Here is a 15,621-nt window from a genome sequence, read left to right on the forward strand (position 1 = left end):
GTAATATTGGTTACAATCAAATTAGAAAAAAATAACGTTTTAGCTGATTTCTTGACCAAATTGATAAATAAATAACATTTTAGCTGATTTCTTGACCCAAATTGATAAAAAAAATGACATTTTAGCTGTTTTCTTGACCCAAATTGATAAATAAATAACATTTTAGCTGATTTCTTGACCCAAATTGATAAATAAATAACATTTTAGCTGATTTCTTGACCCAAATTGTTAAATAAATAACATTTTAGCTGATTTCTTGACCCAAATTGAAAAAAAAAATGACATTTAAGCTGTTTTCTTGACCCAAATTGATAAATAAATAACATTTTAGCTGATTTCTTGACCCAAATTGATAAATAAATAACATTTTAGCTGATTTCTTGACCCAAATGGATAAATAACATTTTAGCTGCTTTCTTGACCAAATTGATAAATAAATAACAGTTTGGCTGATTTCTTGGCCCAAATTGATAAATAAATAACATTTTAGCTGATTTCTTGACCCAGATTGATAAATAAATGACATTTTAGCTGATTTCTTGACCCAAATTGATAAATAAATAACATTTTAGCTGATTTCTTGACTCAAATTGATAAATAAATAACATTTTAGCTGATTCCTTCACCCAATCGGTGTAATTTTCCGAAAAAAAAATGTTTTAAGTTTTCTATACACAACAATCATCGGAAAACCGTGAATTTTTTTCCAAAATTGCACCGAATGTAAGCTTGATTTTACTTCTTTTAATTGCTCTTACTTGACTGAGTACCAGAATGTCCTTCCACAGAGAAGGTTACCTGTCAAAAAATTATATACTCTAGAGTCAAAGTTGGTAATATGAAAATAGTCGATTGATAAATAATATTTTAGTGGATTTCTTGACCCAATTGAGACATTAATAAAAACTGAAAGCCTCTCTTTTATTCTTCTGTTGACCTCATTTACATTGTTACATTGATTTACTTTAGGTTAAGTGAAAAGATCAATATCAAATATACTGATTAGCTTAATACCAAATATATATATAGTTGGTCAAATCTTTACAGTGCCCCAATTTAAGTCAGCTGAGGTTATCTAACCTAATCAATAGGATATTTTAGCAGAAAAAAATTGGACCTTTTAGCGCCAATGAATAACCCATTTTAGCGCCAGATTTTTCACCAATTTAGCAAAAAATGTAAAATTATTAATGACCATTTTAACAGCAGAAATTATTTTTTTTTTTTTTATTCGATTTGCAAGGAAAATATAAGAATTATACATGTTAAGTTCATCACCTTAGCACAATATCAAAAAGCCATATTCATGAAAATGCAACCTTTCAATACTTTGGTGACTGTGATATGATAACAGCATTGCACACATCTTTCCTTGGTTCGTTGTAACAGATAATTTCTATACAACTTTTAAAAAAAATATATTCCTGTTTTCATCAACATTAATATTTCAATGCTTAAACAAATATATTGAAACAACTTTAGATGTAAACCAACCATGCAGGCAGATATCTCTGTGTTTTTTTCTAAGGTTTCAATTTTATTTTTGCTAATTTATATTTTTAATTTATTTTTAATTTTGATAGAGAGAAAAGCCATTCAACATATTCTTTTTGGGAAATTCCCAGGTCTAATTTAAAAAAAAATGTTTAGTCTGAAAATTCACAATTAATAAAAAAAAAATGAAAAGCCTGGTACCTGTTCACAATTTTATTACATTATTTTTTCTTTTATGGAAATATTATTATGACTTTGTTATTTCTAGTTATGAGAGTTCAAACCATAAAGCAATTTGTTTATTACAAATTTAGCAGCCTTAAGTAACCTTGGTCAAAATTTTATGAATTGGTCACACATATTGTACAATTTACAAGAATATTTATAGCAATATTGTTATTGTGTGTGGTATGCCTCCTGTGAAGTTTCAGTAAAATCTGACACATAAAATAATGATTTACTCTCAGAGTTTTCTCTTTGATACTGACGGTTGTGACTTTATTGGTCTGTTTTTACATTGGACAGTATAGGGACATGTCTCCATAAACTATCTACCTTGATCATGTTAATAGAGGTACTTTGTCAGAAGGACAGATATATGGTCACTGAATATTATTAGTACCTAGTCCACTTGGTGCAAGTTTTTTGCTGAATTGCTATAAATTCTGAAATTTTTTCATGCAATTATAACTGGAATTTTTGAACAATTGACAAAAAATTGTAAGAATTACTATTTAAAGAAATGCATTATGCGACCAAAATTTTATATGCAAGTTTTTGTTTTTGCAATACTTTTTCTGTTGGGATTTTGGCAATAATAAACTATTGCAATAATTAAATATATATCTAAATTTATAATATGACATTCTTAGTGGTTGATGGTTTTTTTTTGTATTAATTTATTAAATATTGTCAAATTTTCAAAACCTTTTAGCCAGTATAGAGGGTGGTAAAGGGAGGGTCAGGGTGCTTGCACGGAAAAAACGTAAAATAAGACATAATGTCACTTTGTTTGAACGTGAAATTATTTTTATCATGAAATCAAGACTTTGATGTGAACCTTTTGTGACTAATTCACTGTCTTCCTGTATATATATAAAAAAAATCAAAAAAAAAAAATCACTGTACTCATTATGCCCATAATGGGTTCTCAATTGGAAATAAAAAAATTATTATTATTATTATTATAAACTCTCTTTTTTACTTGATATTCCCGATTTAGTAACTACACATTTATGATATAAATGGTTTACAGCTTTTAAAAAAGAATATAAGGATCTTCTTAACTTTTAAAATGCAAATATACCGCAGACATGAATTTAATCATTTGAAAAATACTGAGCACGCAAATTTAAGCATTTGAAAATCACGATGCACGTAAAATTAAATAATCAGAACACATTGAACTAGGCACCTGTATTGCACGACTGAATGTCACATAAAAAAGTATAAATACACGTTGAATGTCAAATAAAAAATGGTGATCACATTGCACGAAAATAACCCTTTACCACCCTCAGTATAATGGTTAAAAAAACTCTCCCATCTAAACATTGTGGTTATGTGTCAGTTTGGTGTAATTTCCTTCTGGTTTATATTTATCTTGCAAAAGACCAAAATTGCAAAGTCAAGTAAGTATCTGTTATAAATATATTCAGTTATATCTGTTTGATAAATTTATCCGAAGACAGCAAATTTGCCAGAATCAGAGAATTGAGTCATTTTCCAAAATTAAATGTTTAGTAATCTGTTGTCAACTTGACCATATTTTTGGGTGACTCAGGAGTGACAAATTGATCGCTATTGTTATATGGTGACTGAGGCTTTATCTTATCTGAACTTTTGCAGACTTTTCAAGGTCTGGACTTTTATTCTTTGGTGGATGGTAGATGCATATTTACAAAATGAAACGTTAGTTCTCAGGAAAAAAAACCAAAGTTTACTCTAAAGTTTACTCTTAAATGATTTTAAAACCCTTGGTTTCCCAACAATGTATAGATTTCAAATTTCAAATCCTATTTAATATTTATTACACAGAAAAGTGTTAAAATTTGTCATATAAGTAATATGGTGTAATTTTAACAGTATGTGTGGCTTTTGGACTTTAAGTTTGACCTGCCTGCACTAGAACAAATGTTGGAAATCAGACTATAAAGATAAATCTCTTTTCAAAATAATTATCTATTAAAGATGATCCAGTTACATAACATATATGCACCTCAGCTGCATGCAGAATATGAAGCCCTGTCCAGCAGTTATTCTCCAGTGTTTTTTTTTTATTTTGTTTTAACTACAAATCACTGGGAGATTATATTTTTATTGTTTTAACATCAAAGTGCATGTGGTGCTGCTATTAAAAATAGGTGGACCTCCTGCTTTGTGTAGTACAAACAGGTCATTAGACTTGTCTTTCAAATGTTGTATTTGTTTGTTTTTGATAAAATGCTTGCACAAATATGATTTGTGTTAATAAAGCATTTGAATAAACAAAATCAGTGATGAAAAGTTTTAAAACTGACTATCTGGTGGTGAAAAGTTTTAAAATTTGATATCTGGTGATGAAAAATTGGGCAAATAAACTTATATTTATCCTTTGAATTGAATGATGTGTAAGTTTCAAGCTGGTGAGAGATTGACAAGGTCAGGGTCTTTGATATATATTCGTAATTGATTGATCAGGGTTTTAACTGTGTTAATTGACATGCAGTATTATTGCATAATAAATTTGTACTATTGGAAAAGAACATCTGCTGTGCAGAAAGATAGATTGTTACCCATATTTAAATAAAGAGTATGCTAAATTATTATACTATTTTCATTGAAAAAAAATATGACATCCCATTGCACATAAAAAACAGTAGGTCTTAATGTTATATCTTTGTCTGAATTGGGCCTCAGTGGTCGAGTAGTCTTAAGTAGTCCAACTACTGTATCACTACCCTGTCAAAAGTGAGTTTTAAACCCCACACATGGTACAAAATGTAGGTGTTCTCCACTCCAATCTTAATTGATGGTGGTTCTTTCTGGCCACTCCTCAGCTTCCTCCACCAATAAAAACTCAGACTGCCACCAAATAGCCAAAAGTACTGAAAGTGGCGTTAACACCAATCAATCAATCAATCAATATATCTTTGTCTTTTTTAACAAAACCACTGGGATTCTGTCATTCCAGTGGGTGTTTTGCCCCCCAGGGTATCATTTTTCTTAACACTTAGGTTTTCCTCAACCCCAGGCATTTACACACCTTTTGGGAATTATTGAATTTCAAAAACACTTTGTCATTGATTTGGCCTTCCAACTGTTTCCACTGATGAGTCTTGTATATTTTTAGATGAAACAGGTGTCTGGCATATTTAATTACATGCCTGGTATCTTTGATAAGTTTTTATACCTTTAAGAAAGACTACAAAGGAATAATATAGTATTTACCTATTTGTATACCAAATGTCTCCTTCTTCCTTTCAAATGTATGTTATTTAAAGTTTTTTTTTTTGTTTTTTGTTATTTAATGTGTTTAGTTTTGATTATTTGATTTTATCTTTGTGTTAAATGTTGGTGTCCTCAGAAGTCTGTGTTTTAAAAAACATTCTTCTTAATTTTTCTATACATGTACTTGATTTTGCTGAAACTCAATGCGTTTTGTGTAATTATGAAAAGTGCCTGTAGAGTTATCTGATTTCATAAATTTGCTGTTTTACTGAAAGCTATGCTCTCTTAAGGGTAACAATATAGAAGAGTTGATTTCAATTGGATTAAATTTACAGACAGGTCTTTTCAATTAAATTGGCAGATTATATTCAAGTAATTATACTTTCAAATTATTAAATATGATTTTAAAAGAAATTAAGTTATTAATTAGAACTTTAGTGCAGGCCCATGAGTGAAAATTTCACAAGTGACCCAAATGTATACAAAATGACACCTTTAAGTTTCAAGTCAGTCTGATAATTATATATTTCAGTGGGTACTTAAATGCTCAACAGATCTGAAGGATATTGTAACATTTTTTGTTGGAAATTGAATTATATTTGAGAGCATATTAAATGATGTAATTTATGTCTATGTATGGTGTGAGGTTGAAATTTACATTTTATTTTTGTCTTTGCAGGAAAGAGAAAATATAACACTGCCAAAACCTTCCACTTTGGGACCAAGTTACTTCATACCAAATAGTTCGGTGAGTCTATACAAATTTCAATAGCGATTGATTGTTGTCTGCTTAAATCATAAGGTCCAGTGACAATTCAGTACTAGATAAGCCTTAAATTCTCTCAAAATGTGTTTATTGTTCAAGTGAATTGAAAGACCTCATTATGTTAGTATAAAGCATTGTCTCTTATCACCAGATTTGTACTAACATTAGCAACATGGCAGGTGACACATGTAGAGCAGGATATGCTTACCCTTCCGGAGCACCTGAGATCACCCCCAGTTTTTGGTGGGGTTTGTGTTGCTCAGTCTTTAGTTTTCTATGTTGTGTTTTGTGTACTGTTGTTTGTCTGTTTGTCTTTTTCTTTTTTAGCCATGGCGTTGTCAGTTTATTTTGGACTTATGAGTTTGAATGTCCCTTTGGTATCCTTCGCCTCTACTTTGCAGACTTTCTCATCAGCATACTGTATGTAAGAAAATCTAATTTTCCACAGATATTGTCAAAGTTGTTCTTTCGTTTGTTACACATTAGCAAATGTATGTTCTTTGTGGTCGGAGACAAACAAAAAAAAATGACATTATTTCAAAATGAAAACATTCTATACTGATGAGTGATTTATTAAAGATTTTGATGGCAAAACAGGTATCAACTATATAACATGTTAAATGGTGTGTTTATAAAAATAAGAAGATGTCGTATGATTTCAAATGAGACAACTGTCCACTAGAGACTAAATGACACAAAAATTAATAATTATAGGTCACTGTACGGCCTTCATCACTGAGCAAAGCTCACACCGCATAGTCAGCTATAAAAGGCCCCAAAATGACAAATGTAAAATAATTCAAACGAGAAAACTAACAGCCTAATTTAAGTACAAAAAAATGAACGAAAAACAATTATGTAACACAGCAACAAACGACAACCACTGAATTGTTTTTCTCTGCTAGTAGGTTTAAAAAATTGGTGTGATGCAAAACAAACGAAAAAACCAAACAATTTTGTCCTAATGGTATCTATTGCCTACTGTAAATCAGGTAATCTTTATGACTTTCTTGAACAGAAAAATAAAGCCAGCACAATAATTGTAGCGAATGTGGCAAATTTGAAGCTTTTCTTTATTTAATAATATACAACAACAAAGATACAAAATTATGACCATATATTGCCTTTAAATCAGCTAGAAAAGGCTTAACACATAAATAATTAGTAATTGTATTCAAGTCAACTGTTCTTAACAATTACATAATACTGTTATTGACAAAAGCACATTTTTTTATTTATGAACACTTCCTGCACTAAGGTATAGAGTTGAAATTACTGCTAAGACTTGCATAATTTGTAGACTACATGCATTAATTTTGACCAGTCACAGTTAAAAACATAATAGATTATCAATAGTTGAGGTCTGTGTTCTTTCTCATATTATTTCCTTATATGTACTGACATTACAGATCTAAAGTTCTTTTAAGATGGTAAAAACTGTCCAGTATCTAAGGACTTCAATTATAAATCTAAGTTCAATTTACCGAACTTCAAACATATTTTCAATAAAATTTTATTAGATTCAACTTGAGTTACTCTGTGAATGCTAAATTTTCAGAGGAAAATAGCAGTTTTGTGATATAAATTAAAGTTAAAAAAAGAGAAGTTTTTCTTAGAATTAAATACTTGTAAAATCTGTTAATGGTATACTATTTATGAATAATTTCACCCAAAGGCAAAGGTCTTTTAGATTCTATCTGGCCATCAACACTTAAAAATCCAGAAAGAACTATCTATGTGTGATATCAAATTGTCATATCTGGCGACTGTTTCATGAGATTTAACAGACTCAAAGTTGTAACATTTGTTTCAATCTTTATTCCCTAAAAAATATGTAAAATATATTAAAGGCAATATTATCTATGATCATATATGAAAAAATTATAAAATCATACATCCATGACCATTGGCTAGTTAGATATCAATCTTTTTTATATGTAATACACAGTTTTTGCTCATAAATATGTCATTTTTTGGCCTTAGGTTATCTTTTTGTATCTGATGACCGCTATAAAAAATATGCAAGCTTGCAGTTTGATTTCCCCCATGTCTATGGTTAATGACTTTGTCAAAAACTGTTAAGATTTAACCAGATACATATAAATTGCCCATAAAGAGTTATAATGATCAGGTTTACTTATGTATGTACATAGTTACATATGTAATGTTTCATGCATCAATTGTGGGGGTGTGGGGGTGGGAAACACTAGCTTTTAATGATATTAAGTTTCTTTTGTTAATTTGATACAATAATAATGAAATATTGTATAATGGATAATGCCATTCATTATTTTGTGATATATTTGGGACTAATTCATGAATTTATTGGTCCTGGTACAGAATTTCACATTTAACAAGATGACATTTAATATAACCTATGAGTGTCTATATTTGTGTGAGTGCATGTTCAAATGTTACAAATGTACCAGACCTTAATCAGGCTATGTTTGGTAAAATATACTATTGACAGAAGCCTCAGAAGGTAAAGGTCTAAATAATCCAAAACACCTTTTTGGAGTGGTCCGTATTAGCTGCACGACGAAATTTATGACCCGACTTTGTATCTGCACTTTTAGAGGTACCTTATTTTTGGAGTGGTCCGTATTAGCTGCAAGACGAAAATTATGACCCAACTTTGTATTTACACTTTTAGAGGTACCTTATTTTTGGAGTGGTCCATTATAGATGCAAGACGAAATTTATGACCCAACTTTGTACTGTAAATTCAGAAATTATTGCGTGCATTTATTATTGCGATTTTTGCGAAAAGGACAAAAATGCGAGATTTATTATTGCGATTGCAGGAAAATCTGCATACAGTTATTTATATCAGATATCAGAATGTGAGTTCTTATTATTGCGACACTCACTCAATCGCATTATTCGCATTAATAAAAACCTCGCAATTATTTCTGAATTTACAGTATCTACACTTTTAGAAGTACCTTATTTTTGGAGTGGTCCGTATTAGCTGCAAGACGAAATTTATGACCCAACTTTGTATTTACACTTTTAGAGGTACCTTATTTTTGGAGTGGTCCGTTATAACTGCAAGACGAAATTTATGACCCAACTTTGTATTTACACTTTTAGAGGTACCTTATTTTTGGAGTGGTCCGTTATAGCTGCAAGACGAAAATTATGACCCAACTTTGTATCTACACTTTTAGAGGTAGCCTTATTATCTGCACGACATATATCTGTGTTTTAAGTAAAATCTGTAGAAATATTGTCTTATTTTCTTATTTTTATATTTTTTTTTTTTAGTTTTATAATAGCTTCTTACATATGTGGTTGGATTTTTTGAAATACCACAGATAAGATTGAATTTTTTGCAATTCAATAAGAAACAAAAACAAATCTTTTATGAGCTTTTTCAATGAAAAATACCGTCTTTTGCATAACAAAATTTTGTGTTAATTCAGTTTTTTGCCAACATTTTACAACACATCCTCTGTATTTAAAAGACAGTGCTCAAAGCTCAGTCTATTATAATGGTGGTTGAATTTATTGTTTACAAATACTAATTGTCTTCCTTATTATGATAAGGTGACTCTGTTACAAATTTGAAAATGGTACTGTTGGTCTGTGAAATACTATTGTTTCAGATGTAAAAAAAATTGAATTGGGTTGAAATTGGAAGGTTAGTCTAGTGACCATGAACACAACATTTACCTATTTAGACATAACAGGGCAAACAACTTCTTAGGATGTTGAATTCTGTTTCACAACAAGACTTCAGCATGCTGTAAAGGGTTCTCTGGAGAAATTACCTTAATGATTAAGTCTAGCTTGTTTTGGCATTTGTGAGAACATTGCACTGGATAGATTAATTTTATACTGGTATCCTAAAGTAAAGTTCTCATACTTCAATAGACCTAATTAGGTGACTGACTCCGATAAGGATTTTGACTTCCAATGATACTTGATATATCTTGACAGAGTTTTATTTTTTATTGTGGCTATAAATGCTGCTTTTTAGGACTATCCTGTTTCTAGTTTAATAAACTTTGTAAAAAAACCAAGGTTCCACAATACCTGACATCAGAGTTAACCATAGATAATTATATCCAATTTTTCCAATGCCCTACAAGGGTTCGGTTGCTGTCCTGTTTGTCAGTTGCCAATCATAATTACCTCATAAAACGGTCCTGTCTAAGAACAATCCAAACAATTCTTTTGAATGTCAGCAGCAACCATTCTGACTAAGTACTCTCTGAATGAATGTATATTATTGCATATACAAGACATATAAACTCTCAGAATAATCACATTTGACATTTTTACCGTTTCGGAAATGAAAAACATATTGCTGATGTTAAAAATATAGATATGTAAGTGGTAGTACTAAGTATAATCACACTAATGTTATATCATGGTGACAGTCAGTTATGTAATTTCTCCAGATATATGTACTTGTACTGTTGAAGTCCGACATTTCCTTTACAACCAAAGGCAAATGAATTGTTTTGTTAATGTTTGTTTACATGAATCTAGAAAATGTCTTTCAAAATTAGCGTACGGATACATTGTTGCATAACAATAATGGTGTAAAATGATACGGTTGTTATTCACCAGCACTAGTTTCCAAATTTGTTTTGGCTCAGGACTTGTTTAATTGTCAACTTTTTATGCCTTCATACTTTATTACCTTCATAGGGAAAGTTCTTACCTCTGATGAAAATTAATTTGAATGATTTTCATTAAAACCAAGGTTATCTCTTACATTGTTTTGGTTTTATTGTCGAGCCTGCAACTTTTGTCGCAGAAAGCTCGACATAGGGAAAGTGATCCGGCGGCGGCGTTAGCTAACTTCTTAAAAGCTTTATGTTTTAGAAGCTAGAAGACCTGGATGCTTCATACTTTGTATATAGATGCCTTATGTTACAAAGTTTCCGTCTGTCATATGTTCATTGTCCTTGACCTCATTTTCATGGTTCAGTCACTCAGACTACTTGAAAAAAAAGTCAACATTTTTTGTAATGTTAATTTCTTTCTTATTATGAGTAATAGGATAACTATAGTTAGTATGTGCGTACCTTGCAAGGTCATCATACCCGTCAGACAATTTTCATTTGACCTCGACCTCATTTCATGGATCAGTGAACAAGGTTAAGTTTTCGTGGTCAAGTCCATATATCAGATACTATAAGCAGTAGGTCTACTATATTTGGTATATGAAATAATTGTAAGGTGTACATGTCCAACTGGTAGGTGTCATCTGACCTTGACCTCATTTTCATGGTTCAGTGGTCAAAGTTAAGTTTTTGAATTTTGGTCTTTTTTTCTAATACTATATGCAATAGGTCAACTATATTTGGTGTATGGAAATATTTTATGATGTACATGTCAGTCTCACAGGTTTTATTTGACCTTGACCTCATTTTCACAGTTCATTTCTCAGTGTTAAGTTTTTGTGTTTTGGTCTGTTTTTCTTCAACTATAAGCAATAGATCAACTATATTTGTTGTATGGAAGGATTGTAAGGTGTATATGTCTGTCTGGCAGGTATCATCTGACCTTGACCTCATTTTCATGGTTCATTGGTCAATGTTAAGTTTTCATGGTTAAGTTTGTTTCTTAGATACTATAAGCAAGAGGTCAACTATATTTAATGCATAAATTGATTGTAAGGTGTACATGTCTGCCTGGCATGGTTCATCTGACCTTGACCTCATTTTCATGGTTCATTGGTCAATGTTAAGTTTTCTTGATTAAGACTGTTTCTTCGAAATTATAAGCAATAGGTCAACTATGTTTGGTTTATTGAATGATTGTAAGGTGTACATGTATTTCTCGTTTGGTTTATCTAACCTTGACCTCATTTTCTTGGATCATGTTAAGTTTATGTGTTACTTGTAGTAAAGCTTTATATTTAGGACTATCAACATAAAATCAATGGTTAGTAAAGAAGGCGAGACATTCCAGTGTGTGCACTCTTGTTTGTTGTAGGTTAGTTGGCATAACCTGTTTGCCTTTATTTTTATGGCCTCGCCACAAAGTTGTCGGGGCCATACAGTTATATCCTTATCCTTCATTCCATCATTCTGTCATTCTGCAACAAACAGTTATACAGACTTTTTTCTAATCACTTTCACATATTGAGCTGATTTTTAGTATGTGAGTCTACTATGATGAGTTACAGATTGAGTTTAGGTATGGTTTCGCTCTGCTAATTTTTGCGAAAAAAATTACGGGCTTTGGACTTTAAAAATTTAGTGAAAATAGCATTTATACAGACTGTTTTTCTGAACGTCTTCACTTATTGAGCTGATTTTTAGTATGTGAGTCTACTATGATGAGTTACAGATTGAGATAACGTTTGGTTCCTCTCTGCTGATTTTTTGCCGAAATTACAGGCTTTGGACTTTTAAAAATTTGCAAGTGGGGCCATTCGTGTCATACAGACACATCTAGTTTTAAAATTTATTTAAAATTAATGGACAAAGAAGGACCTTATCTCTGAATTGTTTTGCTTTAATTGTAAGGTTGATGTCTGAACCTGTTTACTTATTTATTTTTGGAAGTTTTATTAATTTTGTTAATAATATATCAATTAGCATAGAAGGAACTGATCTCTTGATGTTGTTTTGGTTAACTTGTGTTGTTGGATTTCTGGTCCGTCTTACTAATATTTTTTCCAAGTCATATATCAGATAGATATAGTTTAATTTGTATGATTTGGACATACTGACACACACCCAGGAAACTGGTCACTTAATTAGGAGATTTTCTAATAATAAAAAAAATTGTCACTTATGATTATGTTTGATATAACTGCTTGACACTCTGTCAAAGTTTATTTGGTTCTTGTAAAAAAACATGGCTTTTATAGCATTTCCTTTTCCTTTTGAGCACAAAAAAAATGTCACTAAAATGTTTATCAGGGTTTTTATATGTCTAGCTGTCCTTTTTATCATTGTACAATAGACATTTGAATAACTTGCAAACTGGACTTGGACAATGAAAGTTCTACATTGGGTTCTGAACCTAATTCAGTAATACTTTCATATATCCATATATCTTGTTGTTGAGTTATGTTTTTTTTGAAGTTATGAAATAAGTTGATATGAAGATTGTAAGAGATACAGAAATATATGTGAATTGAGAAAGCAAGCAACTCAATGACACAAAGAAATAACAAAAAGATTTTGAAAATTTTGAGGTCATCTTTGACATTCATACATCTTTTATTTCTTTACTTTTTCTGCACACCAGAAAAAGTTTAAACAAAGACCCTCAGTGCAGTTTTAACAGTTTTACTCTGAAACAAATTTCAGTTCTGTTCTTTTAAAAACGAGTTTGGCATTTTATTTTAACTAAGTTATAATATTGCAAGTTGAAATAAATTTGAAAGGTTTGGTACTTTTGGTCTATAAATCTTCTGCAAAATATATATTTTCTTTAACTTATATATAAAAATAAGGAGATGTGGTATGATTGCCAATGAGACAAATAATCCTCAAGAGTTCAAATGAAGTGGATGTAGGCAATTATAGGTAACCATACACAGTTAATAAATATACATTATTTATTAATCAATATGATATTGTTTAATTCTGTTGTTTCTTGGGATTTACTTAGCTTGACACATGTGGGCCCCTGGTTCAATATATATTTTTTTATCAGACCTTGCAAACACGTTTTACCCTGCTACACTTTGTATGTGGCTGTTCCAAGTCAGAAGCCCAGAATTCAGTTATTGTTGTTTGTTGTGTTTGAATTGTTTTACATTTTTCATGTCAAGGCCTTTTATAGCTGGCCCTGCGGTATGGGCTCTGCTCATGGTTGAAGGCTGTTTGTTACCTCTAATTGCTAACTTTTGGTCTAATTGCCAGGTGGAGAGCTGTTTCATTGGCAGTCATACCACATCGTCTTATTTTTATACTTGTGAGTTGCATATAGCTTACCACATGCAAGCCTCAGGGACAATAGTTTATTTTTTTATGTTTAAAGTGCAATGTATATCTGGATTTGAGACTCCAACAACTTTTTAATCTACCTTAAATATCATCAATAATAAACCATGGCTTATTGATCTTTTGCAGCACTGGAAAACTACTGAGTAGAATAAAAAATGATGTAAATTTTCCATTATTTCTAAATGAGGATGAATTAGTGGTGTCATGGTGTTTACATAATTGAGGAAATCTCTTGGCCTTGTTATATATATATAAGGAAATTGAATCTTAAGTCTGGTGGTTTTTTTTTATTAGATGAAGTGTAATTAGTTTTTAAACTTTAATTTCCTATGATTAAAAAAAAAACAACTTCTGGTTTATTATAAAAAGGATTAAAATGTTAGGGTGATAAATTTTATGTAGAAAAAAGGAATCTTGCATTTAAAGCTTACCGTTACTTCATTTGGTTAATGGGTAGTTTAAATGGCATTACTTTTAATCTCTTGTCTAGTGATGATCAAAATCTATTATCCAGTCATTAGTCAGACATTTCTTTTTTTCATTTAAATTTTTACCACTGAAAACATTTTGGCAATTTGTATTGAACGACTTTTGATATCCCTGTGGATTCGTTATCATTTGTGGGATACCAGGTTTCATGGATTTCATGGATTCAGGTGAAGCACAAATTTAAATTTTCAATGAAGTACAAATTTTCTTTAGGTTTGTATGCAGACTAACTGTGGATTCATTTATTTTCTTGGGTACCAATTTTCGTGGAATGAAGAATACTTGCATTACGTGGATATTTGATTTCATGGTTTTTCAAAAGTCTGCATATAATGATATAGAAAATTTGTAATTCGTTGAACATTTAAATTCGTGGTTTCCATGTACCCACGAAATCCACGAAAATTGGTATCCAACGAATAATAATGAATCCACAGTAAGTAAAACCACGAAATTAAATATCCATGAAAAATACAATTTTTGAAAAAACTAAAAATTATATTTAGAGTACTAAATACTTCATTTTGGTAAGCATCATATATCCTTAATATGTAAAATTTGCAATTTTGTATCTAAATACTTTCAACAGCAACGTATAGCCCTCAAAATTATTTAAAATGATGAAAAATATCTTACTATAAGATATGGATTCTTTCCAGTAGAATTTCATATCTTGTACATTTTGGCCCTGGGAGTGAAACAAATACTTGGAAATTGGTGCTACCTCTTTTAATGAAGGGTAAAAAAGACACCTTTTACAAAGATTTCTGATTTATTTTTTATTGATGGGTTCATAATACATGATTGCAGTGATGCACCATAATTTGAGACAGACATATTTGTTCCTTTGAGTCTAATATTGTAACTCAATTAGATTTATCATCAAATGAAAATCAGAACCACTTTAATAACTTTTATGAAAGCTAAGTTTTAACAATTGCAACTTTTTTTTTTAAATGTAACCAAAATTAAAGGATATATTAAACAGTAGTGAAACCTTTATTTTTAAAAAATTTGATCTATTCAAAATTTATCCAGATTACTGATTACATGAATGAACTAATCAAAGATAACCATGTGCACTTTCAAACTCATTAACTGAGTCTTGTTTATTAGGTAGAATGCAATGTAACTGTACAGAATCTTAAGTTGACTAATTGAAAGTCACCTTGCATGTTTTATTTTTGCTTGTCAGGTGATTTTCTATATTTAGATGTGATGCAATCCATCAAGGTGTTTAAAAGCATGGCTCAGGTAGATGACAAGGTAAAATAGGTGCTGTGCAGGAGAGATGAATATCTCTGAAACAAAGAGTAAAACTATGGAAAACAATTGTATACATATTGCATTTGTTGTTTTTAAAATGTTTTATTTTATTTCTAATTTCCAAATCAAACCAGACTGTCAAAAAAAAGAACCCCACTTGTTAATAAGTAAACATACATTGAAGAATAATAGAATAACTTTTAACTTTTTATAAGCAGGATGGACACAAAGACTTTTTACCTGGGATTTTTTTTA

General features: G+C 30.5%; 1 protein-coding gene across 1 annotated transcript in view; it reads left to right on the forward strand.

The window, feature by feature from the left end:
• The window catches only part of LOC127724120 (sestrin homolog), a 61,029-nt gene that overhangs the window by 26,362 nt on the left and 19,046 nt on the right, over window positions 1–15,621 (forward strand). Inside the window, exon 3 of the mRNA XM_052230977.1 lies at window positions 5,603–5,671. Coding sequence (XP_052086937.1) covers window positions 5,603–5,671 — 69 coding nt within the window. The remainder of the gene's footprint in view (window positions 1–5,602; window positions 5,672–15,621) is intronic.

Source organism: Mytilus californianus, unplaced genomic scaffold (assembly GCF_021869535.1).
Source record: "Mytilus californianus isolate M0D057914Y unplaced genomic scaffold, xbMytCali1.0.p SCAF_14, whole genome shotgun sequence".
In the NCBI taxonomy this organism is placed as follows: Eukaryota; Metazoa; Mollusca; class Bivalvia; order Mytilida; family Mytilidae; genus Mytilus; species Mytilus californianus.